At 36.4% G+C, this 14,037-nt stretch overlaps 2 protein-coding genes across 2 annotated transcripts in view; one reads left to right on the top strand and one right to left on the bottom strand.

Moving 5' to 3' along the window:
- Positions 1-1,664: 1,664 nt before the first annotated feature.
- snapc3 (small nuclear RNA activating complex, polypeptide 3) lies at positions 1,665-8,305 on the bottom strand. The gene is made up of 9 exons (XM_053502483.1): positions 8,066-8,305; positions 5,932-6,015; positions 5,344-5,425; positions 4,407-4,511; positions 4,108-4,257; positions 3,879-3,961; positions 3,242-3,400; positions 2,542-2,649; positions 1,665-2,002 (listed from the first exon to the last, which is right to left on the bottom strand). Exons 1-9 carry the CDS (start codon positions 8,296-8,298, stop codon positions 1,855-1,857), a joined length of 1,152 nt encoding a protein of 383 aa, XP_053358458.1. The 5' UTR covers positions 8,299-8,305; the 3' UTR covers positions 1,665-1,854.
- A 1,676-nt stretch (positions 8,306-9,981) lies between these two features.
- The window catches only part of dnajb14 (DnaJ heat shock protein family (Hsp40) member B14), a 16,881-nt gene continuing 12,825 nt past the window's right edge, over positions 9,982-14,037 (top strand). Inside the window, exon 1 of the mRNA XM_053502645.1 lies at positions 9,982-10,149. Coding sequence (XP_053358620.1) covers positions 10,017-10,149 — 133 coding nt within the window. The 5' untranslated portion in view covers positions 9,982-10,016. The remainder of the gene's footprint in view (positions 10,150-14,037) is intronic.

The following is a 14,037-nucleotide window of genomic DNA, read 5'->3' as shown; positions in this document are numbered from 1 at the left end:
GTCTGGCTGTGCTTGCAGGGCAGGAGACCGTCATGCTGCTGGTTACAAGAGAGAGATCGCCATGTGTGTTTGAGGTTAGTTCCGCTACCTTCATCACTGTCTCTAAAGTGAATCGTAGCCCTGCTTCCCCAGAGCTGTTTTCCATCGTATTGGACTGAGTTTTACAGGACAGCCATTTTCTACTATCGTGCTTCTGAACTGATTCATTGAAACCAATGAGGCAAATTCATTTCTCCCGCACACGTAAACACATACAATATACTGTACCCGACTTTGTACATTTTATACAGTACATTTACCTTCACACTAAAAAATATTGTGTATAAAATGTTTGTTTTTTTTTTGTAACGTGCACTTTTTCCGCAATTTGTTCGCATCTACAAATGTTCGTAAAACCGCAGTCTGTTCGCATCTGCGGAAATCAAATGTTTGTAAGTCGGGGACTATCTAAACTGCACATTTTGGCGCATACCATATGGATAAATCCTAACGATCAGATTGTCCCTGATAAGTAAGCCGAGGGCCACGGTGGCAAGGAAACACTCCCTGAGATGACGATATGAAGAAACCTTGAGAGGAACCGGACTTAACAGGGGGCCCATCCTCATGTGGGTGATATCAGATAACAGGGATTGATTAATATTAGAAAGTTCTTGTAGTAAACGTGAAGCCATCTATCAAACAGCACAAGTTGGAATAAAAATGGGTCGTGAAACTGGTGATCCCGAACACATCAGCAAATCAACATCTGAATGACTGAAGAAGAAAAAACATCCAAGTGATGGAATGGCTACGTCCAGGTTCAGAGCTCAGCCGCAGTGAGATGCTGAGGGAGATTTTAAGAGAAAGTGTTTAAGCAGACGCCTTCGAACGTTTTAAACATCTGTACGTGAGACATTACGGATGACAAGGTAATATTGTTTCTCTTTTCAGTACTGTATATTTTGGCACATACTGTATTCCCTCATACTTTTGAGTCTGTAAAGCTGCTTTGTGACAATGACCAGTGCTATATAAATAAAATAGAATAGGTCAATGTTTTCTTAATGACTGCTAGTGTCCCAGCACCTGTGGCTGCAAAGCGCACCCATACCCTTACCACCATGCTTCACAACTGATACAAGGTGTTTGTTGTGATACACTCAGTTAAGAGCGAGTGAACGTTTCACACCAGAGCGATGCGAGAGACTGCTATCTCCTACAGCAAACACCTAGAACAAACAACTGTTGCTGAATGTGGTTTCTACAGGTTACTTACAGGCTGTACTTTTTTTTTTTTCCATCCAAATGTTGGTTTAGGGTTTTTTTGTTGCAGCAGTAGTACGATTGGTTACTAAGATTCAGTGTTTAAACCTTTATTTGGAAAATTGTTTTATTTCATTTGAACCACGTTCACTGGGAATATTGGGTTTTCGGAAAAGCCAATGAAACATTTCAGCCTTTATGGTTTAACATGACTGAGGTTAACTGAGGTGATCGGGCTTCATCGTGTTTTTCTCTAGGTTCATTTCATAGCAGTGCATTCTGAGTAACACACACAGGAAACCACAGGGTTAACCCCAACCGCTGCTGCTTTCCCCTTACCACATGTCCTAGGCCTCAACCTGCCACCTCATGGAGCATGACATTTACTAATCCTACACACACTCGCAACACGGACCAACTCGAGGTGCACAGCCAGACTTTATTTTACAGATCTCAACATGAACATTTTATTTACACTGAGGTAGCTTTTAGAGTGAAAAACTAAATTATACATGCAGACGGGTAAAGACTGAGCAGCAAAAATATACAAATATTTATAAGGAAAAGTAATACAAGGTTTAAAGCAGCAGACTGAGAATCTCGTGTTGGTCAGTTAAACGCTCCAGGGTCGACGTAAACATAAGCCTGGAAATCGCCCAGTTTGTTGCCGTCCTGGTCGTAGTGCAGCTGCCGGAAACACTGATCACAGTACAGACACGGGTCCATCGGAGCGAGAGCGTCGTTCATCGTTATCCATCTGAGGGAAAAGTTGAAGATCGTGTGCAAGTGTTTAAAGAGTTCCTGTTATGCAACATAACATAAGTTTACAGGTTTTCATGGTCATACTGGCCAGGGCTTAGACGTGCAGATTTGTTTCTCCGCCCCCCTCTAATGTGACCTCGTATAAGAAGAGCCCCCTCCCCCAGCTTGTTGCTCAGCTTTGCGGCTCTTTGGAGGGGCGTGACTCAGCAGGAGCTCATTTACATAGACACCGATTCAGTGAGTTTGGAGGAGGAGTGAAAGAGGGTTTTAAAGTACGAGGTCATCTGAGGGATGTTTCATCTGGGCCAATCAGTAACACACAGTTCTGACATCAGTGTTCACTTGTTATAGAAATAGTACAATGTGGTACCTTTAAAGATAAATGTGTATGTAACGGCCTTAAGAAGGAAGTGTGTTCATTCTCAGTGTTGAGTCTGTAGCATGAAAAGCTGACACACAAAAATGCTTTGTACAGAGAGAGAGAGAGACCGAGTGCGAGCATGTGCGAGTGTTGATCATGGTTGAAAAGCTCACCTGCCGATGTACAGGTGACACACACAGCACTTCCGCGTCACGACCTTGTGCTTGTGTGACAGCAATGGATACAGCTTCCTGTCTAAACAGTCGTCCCTATGGACCAGCCTGAAGTACACACACACACCATCAACAATTTAATGAATATTGTTGTTTAAATCTTTACACAATGAAGTGTTTGTTATTAACAGTACAAGCCATTACAAAAGAAACTCTTTGTTTTCATTAATGGATCACAGAGTGGCTGTGAAACCTGGAAATGAGTTCTTCTGCTTTCTAATAGCTTCTTTCATATCAGTTTGTCATTAACGCTAAAAATATTTAATTAGTACAAAGATGATGCATCTTGAAATAATGAGTTACTAAGTGAAAATAACGAGCCAATATCTTGAATTAACTTGTTAAGATTTGAGTCAAAACAAGATCTTTAAATTAGTTACTTGGCCAAAATAATTAAACATCAAATAAGGTTTTATAGTATATAAAAAAGTACAATAATAGTATATTACAGTAAGATCTTGAACAGACAAACTCAAAGTTAAAATAAAAGTATAAAAAAACAACAACAATGGAATATGTGGTCCAGTGCTTCGGAAATGCGCCGCCTAGTGGAATTACCATTTCACTTCCATGAAAGAGAAAAGAGAAAATTTGCACTGTGCGGGCGTGGGAGTGTGTGAGACAGAGAGGGGACAGAGACCTGACGTCTGTGAGGATAAGGACATGTTCGCAGTCCCCCTGATGGCAGTACAGGTACGGGTATCCCACCTTCACCCTCAGATCACTGAACACCGTCTCCTCCATCTTAGCCGTACTGAACTCAGGGAAATCTCTGCTTCTGGTCCATTCACGCGTCACCCTGTACACCAACACCAGCAAGACATAGTGATTTGATTAGGGACATAAAAGCAGAATCGGGGAAGGGGTGTATCCACAGCAACACTTCAATCTTTAACACACGGCACAGTATTTTCACACACATCGGTTGTGAAATACTGTGCCGATATTGATTTTTGAAATAAATGTTTGGAACATACTTATGTACCAACCTTTAACATAGCATATCTTTTAGCTACCTGCTCAGTTAGAAAAAATTCAGTACTTATGTAACACAACAGAAACTATTATACACCAAAAATGTAAAAACTATTAAAAATGTTTTTTTAAAAACTATCAATAATCTTAATTTATTATAGCACCGAAACTTTAGCTGGGTAGACTACTGTTGTCTAAATCAGAGGGCAATTAACCAACTCGGCTATTGTCTCATCAGGTAAAACTGATGAGACAATAGCTGATGATGAACGAGGCAAGTATAATCCGATACTGGTTCTTACATGCTAATATCTCGACTCTCAGGGAAGCGCATATCATTGTAGAAAATTCCCTCGAAGAAGAAGAATGCAGATTTGTAGTGATCCTGAAAGCACAGAGAAAAAAATATTATTTTACCTCCAAATATGTCTTAATAAACTACTCACTCAAAGATACTGACAGAACTGATGGCTAGGAGCAGTGCAGTGTGTTCTGATTATGTGTGTGTTTGTGTGTGTGAGAGAGAGAGACCTTGCTGATGAACTGCGGCACCATGTCGGGTGTGTTACTGAACTCTCCAAACACTTGCAGGTCGCTCACGCAGCAGATGGCGTCTCTGAGCTCCGTGAGCTTCTGTGAGCCGAGGACATGCAGCGTCTGATGAGCCCTCACGTGTTTAAACTAACACACATAGGAAAACAAACACTGAATAATGTCAAATGTATAAAAAATTATAAATTATTACTGGTCACTTGAAGGTCAAAACCCTCTGAACGTTATCCCTCTATGAACAGAATTAGTTCTCTTATAACATCACCCTCGTGTCTTACCCGCTGAAACAGGACAGGATAGATGACGTTGAAGGTCAAGATGATTTCCCCCTCAGGAATGAGGTCTGCGGCGTCTTCAGGTTTCCTGCCCATGAATAGCATTTCCTACAACACAGGACCAAAAGATTAAACCCGAACACACTCCTGTAAACACTGCATGCACACACGGAACAAAGCGGTGGGCAGGGCAGAGGGGTGCCAAAACTTTGTAAATAACAATCAGCAGGTCTACACCTAAAAGGTGACCTGAGTGTTAGGTGGCGGTGGCAGCCGTAAGGTGTAAAAATAATACAGAAAAAAAGGAAAAAGAAGGAAAGAAAGAATGAAAGGCAAGGATGTGAACAAAAGCTTCACAATATACAGAAAAATGCCAGCAAATAAATGATACTCTTTTAATTATTAACATTAATATTTAAAAAAAGGACAGTTTTTCCCTTTTAATAATAATAATAATAATTTTTTTTAATAATGTGACACCTGAAAGCTCATTTTACATTGTCGGTCATATGTGTGATATTCCAAGGCTGGCCACTAGAGGGCGATAATGACCTAATCAAACTAATTTATTAAAACCCTCACTCACACCCACAAAAGTAAAAATCTGTTATGACGTAACGTGCATATAATTTAACTTTGTTTTTTATATACATTTAAATAGTTTTACATATAAATAAAATGTGAGGGTTTTACGTTCTAAGTGGATTTTAAAGCTCCTGTAAGCTGTGCGCGTTATGCTATATACCTCCACTAGATGCCGCCAAAGCTAAAATAATAACAATAATAATAATAATTTTGTAAACCTCTGAATCTCAGTGAAATTAATCTCAGAGTAGACCTGCTTCTGGGGGCAGTTTACTCGGGTCCATGTTAAAATTGAAAAAAGTTTAAATCCTTTTGTGTATTTTATATCAATCAATTAATCAAATTTCACTCTTACCAGCTCATTAGCGTACGAGTCGTGTCGTCCAACGTTGTCCCGTACTAGTGTCTTCTTATAGTCCTGTCTCCTCTTTCTCAGTCTGAGGACGGAATAGAAATAAATGGTTCATTCATAATTATTATAAAGGATGAATCCATTCTCAGGCATGTCACATGAATGCAAGAAAAGCTTATAAATGTAATGAAAGATTTTATATAATTTTACATAATTAAGGCTATGTTCAAACTAGTGGTTGAAAAATGCTGAACTTTAATAAATTATGTGTTATTTAAACAAAGCAGTTAGATTTTCTGTTTATTTAAAATCAGCACATTTGATTGTTTTATTTGTAATTTTTAAAGCAGAGCTGGAATTGTAACTTTTTTTTACATTTGTATGAATTGTATGAATTTGTAGACAATGTCTTAATCCATGGCCTGAGGACAAGAGGATAATTGTTTGGCTGAAAAACCCTGTTTAGAAAACTGATTTCTGGTCCAGAATGCTGCTTTATGTTTGCATATGGACACCTTTGGTCTAACTCTTACAGAAGTGTTCAACTACAGACTGTGTCTCTAATCAGTTGCTCTGCAGGTGTCTTTTTACTTTAAGGTGGCGAGCTGGGGATCTTCAGGAACCAGGTCAGGATCAGGAGCTTCATCTTCAGCATGACAGCGAAGTGAATCAGGGCTGGGAAGAAATTATAATAATAAATAAATAGCACAGACACACACACAGACTCTGTCTCATTGGAACAGAATTCCAAATAAGATTGAAGTGCACTATAGCGATTAAAGAAGATAAATATTAACCTCTACATGATGCACTTCTACAGGCTAGGGATCTACTTGCACTAATTATTGTACTAAGGCAGACAAGAGTAAAAATATCTATCAATCTTATTTTTTTAACAAAACGGAATCCCACATTAGGATTTAGTACACTTGTATAGAGTGTACAAACGTGAAATTTTAAGTGGCTCTCTATTGCACACCTAATTAGAGCACAATCAATAGGGAATGGAATATCAGCTTCTTCCGTTAGTGTAGTTCTAAATCCTCATTAAATTTACACTAGACAGGGTGAAGCTCAAGTGAAGACAGGGATAATGCTTTTTATTTATCACGCATTTACTCCTGGTTTAAAACATTTTTAGTGCCCTGTTAGTAGTGCACTATTGTCCACTAGGGACACATTTAGGATTAACCCTGCATCCTACTCTCTACACGTACATTATATGGCGTATAATCACTCCAAATCAATTCCTGCTATCTGATATCACCCAAATGAGGATGGGTTTCCTGTTGAGTCTGGTTCACCTTATGGTTTTTCCTCCATTGCAGGGTGTTTTTCCTCACCCTGTCATCATCAGCTTGCTCATCCATATACACAGAGGCAGGAATCGAACTCGGACCCTAAAGGTGCAAGGTGACTGTGCTAACCACCAAACCACTGTGCCGCCCCACTTCAAAATCATTTCCCAAATTTTCTTTTGATTCTGTAAAGCTGTTTTGCAACAATGACCACTGTTAAAGCACTATATGTGTCATTGAACAGAAAAGGTGGAATTTGGGTCATAGAAATCTCCTGAAATGTACTTCTTTCACACCTAGAACTGCTTCAATAGCAATAACTTCCTTTTAAACTTTACGAATCCACAAAAAGTAGAGCTTGATACATTTTTACACATTTAATAACTTGTGTTGCTTCACTTTCTGGTAAGACCAATGACGATTCAGAGAAAAATCGGAACAATTTACAAAAAGCCTTCTATTTGTAAGATAATGTCAAAATCAGTTAATTATTAGATGTAATGCATTTATATGTCTAATTTTTATATAGTTATAATTATAAAATGAGTAACACCAATGACAGACTTAAAATCATCACATACAAGTGCTAAATAAATTTCTGAACAAATGTAGCGAGATATCAGACACGTCTTGCATTTAACCAGCACTCTTCATCCAGTGATGCAGAAAATTTTAAATTGTCAAATGTATTTCAAAATTAAACTCTTTTTTATTAACAGTAACAACAACGACCTAGTTTAGGGTGACTAATAGTTTTTTCCTAAGATTAATTATAATCAATTATAGTTCTATAATTTAATGAAGTGGTAAATGTGAATTAGATTTGTTTCATGAATATCATTTAGATAATAAGTATATGGTCCCACTTCCATGTATGGTCATAGTGACAAGACATTGTTTGAACTTGACCTTTTTAAAATAAAATTCAAAAAATGTTTACAAATGCAACAATTAATTATTGAACATTAAAGTAAGAGAATGCATTGCATGGTTGGAAGTACATCTTATATTTTCTGCAGATATACAAGTAATGTGCACAATGTTGTTTTAAATGATTTTGGCATCAGCAAAACTAAGTCACAGCAATTTCCACCATTTTTGTAGAATGATCCATATTCATAAAATTTAATTACACTGGAATTAAATTTAATTCATCATGACTTCTACATCCTATCTAGGGCTTTTCACAAGTCATCCTGATTCCAGCTTCAGTTAGGAACATTCTCGAGTTTGTAAAATGAATCAGTATAACAGAACAATGTGGATAGGGCACTTCTGCCATGGGATAGGGCACTTCTGCCATGGGATAGGGCACTTCTGTCAAGCTCCATCCGTTATATGCAGCATCACTAGTGTCCTACACTACAGAGAGGGATTTAGGAGTTATGGAGTTAGATCAGGCTAATAAATCTAAAGCAGAAGTTTACCTGCAGATGGTTTTCAGCTCCTCCAGAGTTTCCGGTGTGATTCCCATCTCCTCCATAAATTGCGCATCTTCTATTTCACCGGAAATCTGGCTAAAAGAGTAATCTTCTGGTTTCAGCACGCTAAGCCATAAATCTCTAAAGCCAGAGAGGTGAAATGGCTTGGAGTTCACTCCGATGTGTTCATACACCGGCACGTTTTCGTCCAGTGAATTCGTATCGCCGCCCTCAGCCATGTTTACTTTCTCTTCACGGCGCGTCACATACGTCATCAATCAGCGACTGATATTTATACGTCATATTTATGGTGTTTTTAATCGTTAATTATTCGTACATACATTAAAAATAAATGTGATATTTTTTCTTTTTGACAGAAATGCTTTTGTTTTATTTATATTTTATCTGTTTTAACATGATTATGATTTTTACTAAATTGTATAAATCTAAATTTTCAAACAAAATGTCTATATTAAATGATATATACAAAACTGAGTACTCCAGTTTCATCTAACAGTCTATATACATTATGCTAATTGGCGTTCCCAAATTCCCTGTAGTTGAATGAACGTGAGTGTTTGTATGTGCGTGTGCCCTGTGATTTATTGGTAAAATAAATCCAATAAATCACAGGATTTAAATGAACGTGAGTGTTTGTATGTGCGTGTGCCCTGTGATTTATTGGTAAAATAAATCCAATAAATCACAGGGTACCAATCCAGGTTGTACCCCCACGCGTGTCCTATTCTACTGAAATAGGCTCCAGAGCCCCCACAACCCTGTATACAGAATAAAGTGGCATAAACAATGAGTGTATACAGTGCCTTGAAAATGTATTTGCTCCGCCCCTTGGATTTTAAAAAAATAAATAGATTTATTTATTTGCAGATTTGTCACACTTAAGTTTCAATTTTTTTTTTAAATGCAGTTTTTAAATGGTGAGTTTATTCATTAAGGGAAAAAAGTTGTCCAAACCTGTCTGACACCAGGAAGAGTAATTGCCCCCTTGTTAAATCATGAATGAACTGTGATTTTTGAAAAGCTGAGTAAAATTTGACTTGCCTGTTGAATCAAGATTTCACTTAAGTAGAACCGTTCTGACAAAGTCAAGCATGCTAAAAGATCAAAAGAAGCAGAACAATCTAAATAGTTGTAGTTGACGTTTAAGAAACGTAATTCACATATCAGTCTGGAACAGGTTACCAAGCCATTTCTAATGCTTTTGAACAAAATACTGTTTTATGGCACTGTATATACAGACTCAGGCAAAAAAATTTATACACACACTTCAGGAAAAGAAAAACTTGTATAAATATTTTAATACGGAATGTATTGCTATACGTCATATATTGATATATATGATGATGTTATGAAAATAATATTAAGAGTATTATTATTATATTATACTATTATCTGACCAATTATTGTTCAATATATAGAAACAACAATAAGGGTCCACTAGATACACAAAAGGGAAACTATGTGAGGAGACATTAAAACAGCAGGCGTTATATAATATTAATATTGCACTAAACGCATGTGTATCTGTTAAATATGGTCAACGGGGTGACATTTTCGAGTCTTTAGTAAAATTTCCATTTTTAGTTGTTATTACACATATCCACTGTGCATTGTAAAAAGATATTTCTTATAGAACGAATAGTAATTATTATTATTAATTTATTAAAATTGAGTCAACGAAAGTGCTAACACTAATGCTCAGATTATGCAACGCAAGTATCAGCTGTGTCGGACGGGATTATACTTTTTTTCGCACCCGTTTCTCAAAAAGCCCGCCTCTTGGATTACAATTGGTATACACTTGAGTGATAGTACAACTGTCCAATCGAAGCCCTGCTTGTGAGCACGAGTTAATAATTAATCATCTTGTAGGAGGCGGGATTTGATGGAAGAGAGGTATGGGAAAAAATAGCGAGCCATAGAGAGGGGGGGAGACATGGAAGGGAACAGAGACGAAGCGGAGAAATGTATGAATATAGCGACGAAAGCCCTCGAAGCAGGAGACAAGGACAAGGCTATCAAATTCCTGAACAAAGCGGAGAAATTATTCCCGACTGACAAAGCGAAAGGTAAAAGAACAGCGTCTGTACTGCCGTTAGTTTAAGCGAGGAGCAGGACTGCGCTAAACGGAAGACGGCAGGTGGGCCGTGTCCCAAATGAAACTGCGTGTTTTATGTAAGGGTGCTAGCTAGTGAGAGTGGTTAAGCGTTTTTAAACGCAACCTGTAGTGCGGTAGGTGTCGATTTGGACACAGCCGTAGAGTGGAGCAATATTTAATCATCACAACACACACATAATGTCAAATATATTAATTAATTTCTTTTTACAGGAAGAGACAGATGTTTATAAACGTAGAAATTTTGAAAAACATCATTATCCTTTACCGAGGTTGCGCTAGCTTAGCCTGGCTTTGCTTAGCTTAGCTTTGTTAGCCCAATAAGCTAAACTAGCAAGCCTGAAATGTTGACCAATGTGTGGATTAATATATTATTAATAAATAAGTAAAACTTTATTTTAATCAGTATTGTTTTATTTAACTAAACAAATTTAACTGACTGATTTAATTGTTTCCTTATTAGAGAATGCTAACATCAACAGTAATATAATGGATTTTATATAAATGTGACTTTAAAAAAGTCTAATATAATTATAAATAATGCTAATTATATCATGTGATAAAAAATAATATAAGCAGAAAGTAAAACAAATTAAAATGTCTACATAAAGTAAATCTAAGCAATGGAAATCACAAGTTATCTCCCGATATGATATCATCACGGTACTTCAGTGCCAATCCAATTAAAATTGTGATTATGAAAATAATCACAATTTTATAAATATCCCAATTCGATATTACATTTCACCTTTAAAAAGTGTAATGATTAATTAATGTAGCCCGTTTCTTATAACATTACTTTTCTCCCCTTAAACCCAAGTGCAGCATTTAAACACTACAATCTAATTTTAAATTCAAGAGTAACAAAAAGCTACATTTCATGAACATTTATAAGACCTCTCGGATGCTGTCAGTCAACTTCTGAGACACATCCTGACTGATGGCAGTCCGTTCTTGCATAACCAATGCTCGGAGTTTGTCATAATTTCTGGAGTTTTTTTGTCTACCCGCCTTTCGAGGATTAACCACAAATTACTTATGGGATTAAGATCTCAGGAGTTTCCTAGCTATAACCCTAAAATTTTAATGTTTTGTTCACCAAACCACTTTGTTACTACTTACCCAAACTGTTCTTGAATGGCAGCATCTATATCTGTTATCTGCCATAATTATTACTTTAAAAAATCTTAGCAAGTGATTTATTTCTACCACACGGGTTGCCAATGTGAAAATACTACAGAGAGTGCCACCTGTAGAATTATAAAGAAATATTTACGTTTCATCAGATATAGCTGATCGGCCGATCAACAGTCTTGGCCAATCAACCTGAAAATCAACCAATTCTGGTCAGTGGGCGATCGACCGGTTTATCTATATTATAAACATAAAAATATTTTTTTTAATTTATAATAAAATAGAATAAGTGTGGCGATATGTGATTTGCCACACAAACAAATTGTTATTCATAACTGAAAAGTAGAAATATTTACATAGAAAGTCTGCTTTTGCCTTTCAACCATTTGGTCAAGAGAAACATAGTTTACTTTAATTTCTGACCGATAACATCACAATAGTTATCATGATATTTAGTTTCTGGCTGAAACGAGGTCATTGTTATGATCTTTATTAAATATTAATGAGCAGAACCTTTACCATTCTCACCTGTAGTGTATGTTCTAGTAATAATCAGTAAGATGACCACTGTGTCTTGTTTTTCGAGGAAAATAATCAGCAGCATGTTGGCGTGATGAAGCGGCGTCACTGTTAATACCACGTTGCTTAAGGGGTTTATTCTTCTTTAAATCATAGTAACACACCAGTGAGTACAATTACTATTAATATTAGAGATAGGTGGAAAAAATTATTTAGGTACATATGTTTCTTCACATGGCAGTTTAGGTGTATTTATTGAGGCTAATATTATTATATTATTTTATTATTTAAGAAATGACAAATTCTACAGAAAATTCTGACCCTGTATATATCACCTATAATAAACTGCAGCCTTTTGCGATGAAAAAATCGCCTAGCCCCATGATCCACAGTTTAATCCTTGCGTTAGATTATTATAAAAATAGCGAGTTTTATTTTTTCCTCTTTTTTTGTTGAACTCTATAGCCATGGCAGAAAGTTTTGAAAAGGACACAAATATTAATTTTCACAAAGTCTGCTGCTCTGTGTTTTTAGATCTTTTTATAAGATGTTACTATGGTATACTGAAATATAATTACAAGTATTCCATAAGTATCAAAAGCTTTTATGATAATTACATTAAGTTAATGCAAAGAGTCAACATTTGCAGTGTTTTTTTTTTAAGACCTTTCGGATGCTGTCAGTCAACTTCTGAGACACATCCTGACTGATGGCAGTCCGTTCTTGCATAACCAATGCTTGGAGTTTGTCATAATTTCTGGAGTTTTTTTGTCTACCCGCCTTTCGAGGATTAACCACAAATTACTTATGGGATTAAGATCTCAGGAGTTTCCTAGCTATAACCCTAAAATTTTAATGTTTTGTTCACCAAACCACTTTGTTACTACTTACCCAAACTGTTCTTGAATGGTTGGGAGAAGTTATTCTCAGAGGATGTTTTTTCACTATTGTTTATTTGTGCAAAATCGTGAGTGAGCCACTCCCTTGGCTGAGAAACAAACCCACACATTGGGTTTTGGGATAACACAGGATTGAAAATTATTAATTAAGAATGTGTCATTCTCAAAACTTTTTTGCCACAGCTCAAAATTAGCCCTGGCAATTTTTATTTTTATTTTTTAATTAAAATTATTCATTAAACTAGTTAGTTACTTCAGCTTGGTTCTCTGTGGTTTAAGTTGAATATAAAATATTTAAAAAAATTAAGGTGTCAGAGTGAGTAATATAAATATCTGAGTAAAAAATACTGTATAATCAGGAGGAGATTTCAGCAGCAGAATTTACCACATTCTTGTAATAGAGCAGACAGTACTTTAGTTAATCTACACTACACTACACACACAGAGCTGGGTTTATAGTTCAAATTCTGCAGTTGGTTAAGGAGAAAATGTCAGCCTTAGCTCAGACTGAAACAAAGTTCTGTAAACTGAGCTGCAGTTGTTCAGTGTTTTGACATCGTTTTCATTTAGCTGAATCAGGACTCCTTGATGTGTGATAAAGGCCGACCGGTAGCTGTTCATTGAAAGCAGCAGCGCTATTATCTTCCTTCGTCAATCATCTCTAAGCCCAGATCTTAAACCAGCAGCTGGGGTGTAGACCCCATTAACTACACAGCGCTATTCTGGAGCGTGGTCTAATTGTGTGAGACTATCAGGCTTTTACACACCACCACTTTGATGCATAAAGCAGCAATTTTGTATTCGATGCTTCAGCTGAATCTGATGCAGTATAATAGCGTGTCAGTTTATAATGATGTGATACAGTGTACTTTAATACGATTTATAAGACTGATTCGGAATGATGCACTACCTGTATCCCCAGATTATACTGCAATACAATTCAGGTTTAAAAAGCAGTGATTGAATATTAGATGATCCTCCGAATTAGCTACCGTACATTACAATTCAGTTTTAAGATAAGATTCGGTTCAGTTTTGATAAATAAGGCAATCTTCAACAATTAGATGATTCACTGAATCATATCCGTTTTCATTTGATTCTAGTTAGATTTCCTTTTGCTACTATTTAAAATTAGATTAGGCACTGACTGAATCATGTCTGTTATGAATTGATAAAATTTTAATTTATAAAGAGACAATTCAAACATGTCATTTAGGACATATTAAATCATATGTGCTATGATTAGATTCAGTTTTGATTTATAATGCAACAGTTTGATATTAGATGTG

The sequence above is a fragment of the Clarias gariepinus genome, chromosome 8, assembly GCF_024256425.1.
Source record: "Clarias gariepinus isolate MV-2021 ecotype Netherlands chromosome 8, CGAR_prim_01v2, whole genome shotgun sequence".
NCBI classification, from domain to species: Eukaryota; Metazoa; Chordata; class Actinopteri; order Siluriformes; family Clariidae; genus Clarias; species Clarias gariepinus.
This window is presented reverse-complemented; position numbering and strand designations above follow the sequence as displayed.

Excerpts from the sequence above, each read along its gene's own strand:
- snapc3 (XM_053502483.1), bottom strand. The coding sequence starts at position 8,298 with ATGGCTGAGGGCGGCGATACGAATTCACTGGACGAAAACGTGCCGGTG. Across the intron at positions 3,962-4,107 it reads TGCCGCAGTTCATCAGCAAG|GATCACTACAAATCTGCATT; the intron begins GTCTCTCTCTCT and ends CTGTGCTTTCAG. Across the intron at positions 3,401-3,878 it reads GAGAGTCGAGATATTAGCAT|GGTGACGCGTGAATGGACCA; the intron begins GTAAGAACCAGT and ends GTTGGTGTACAG.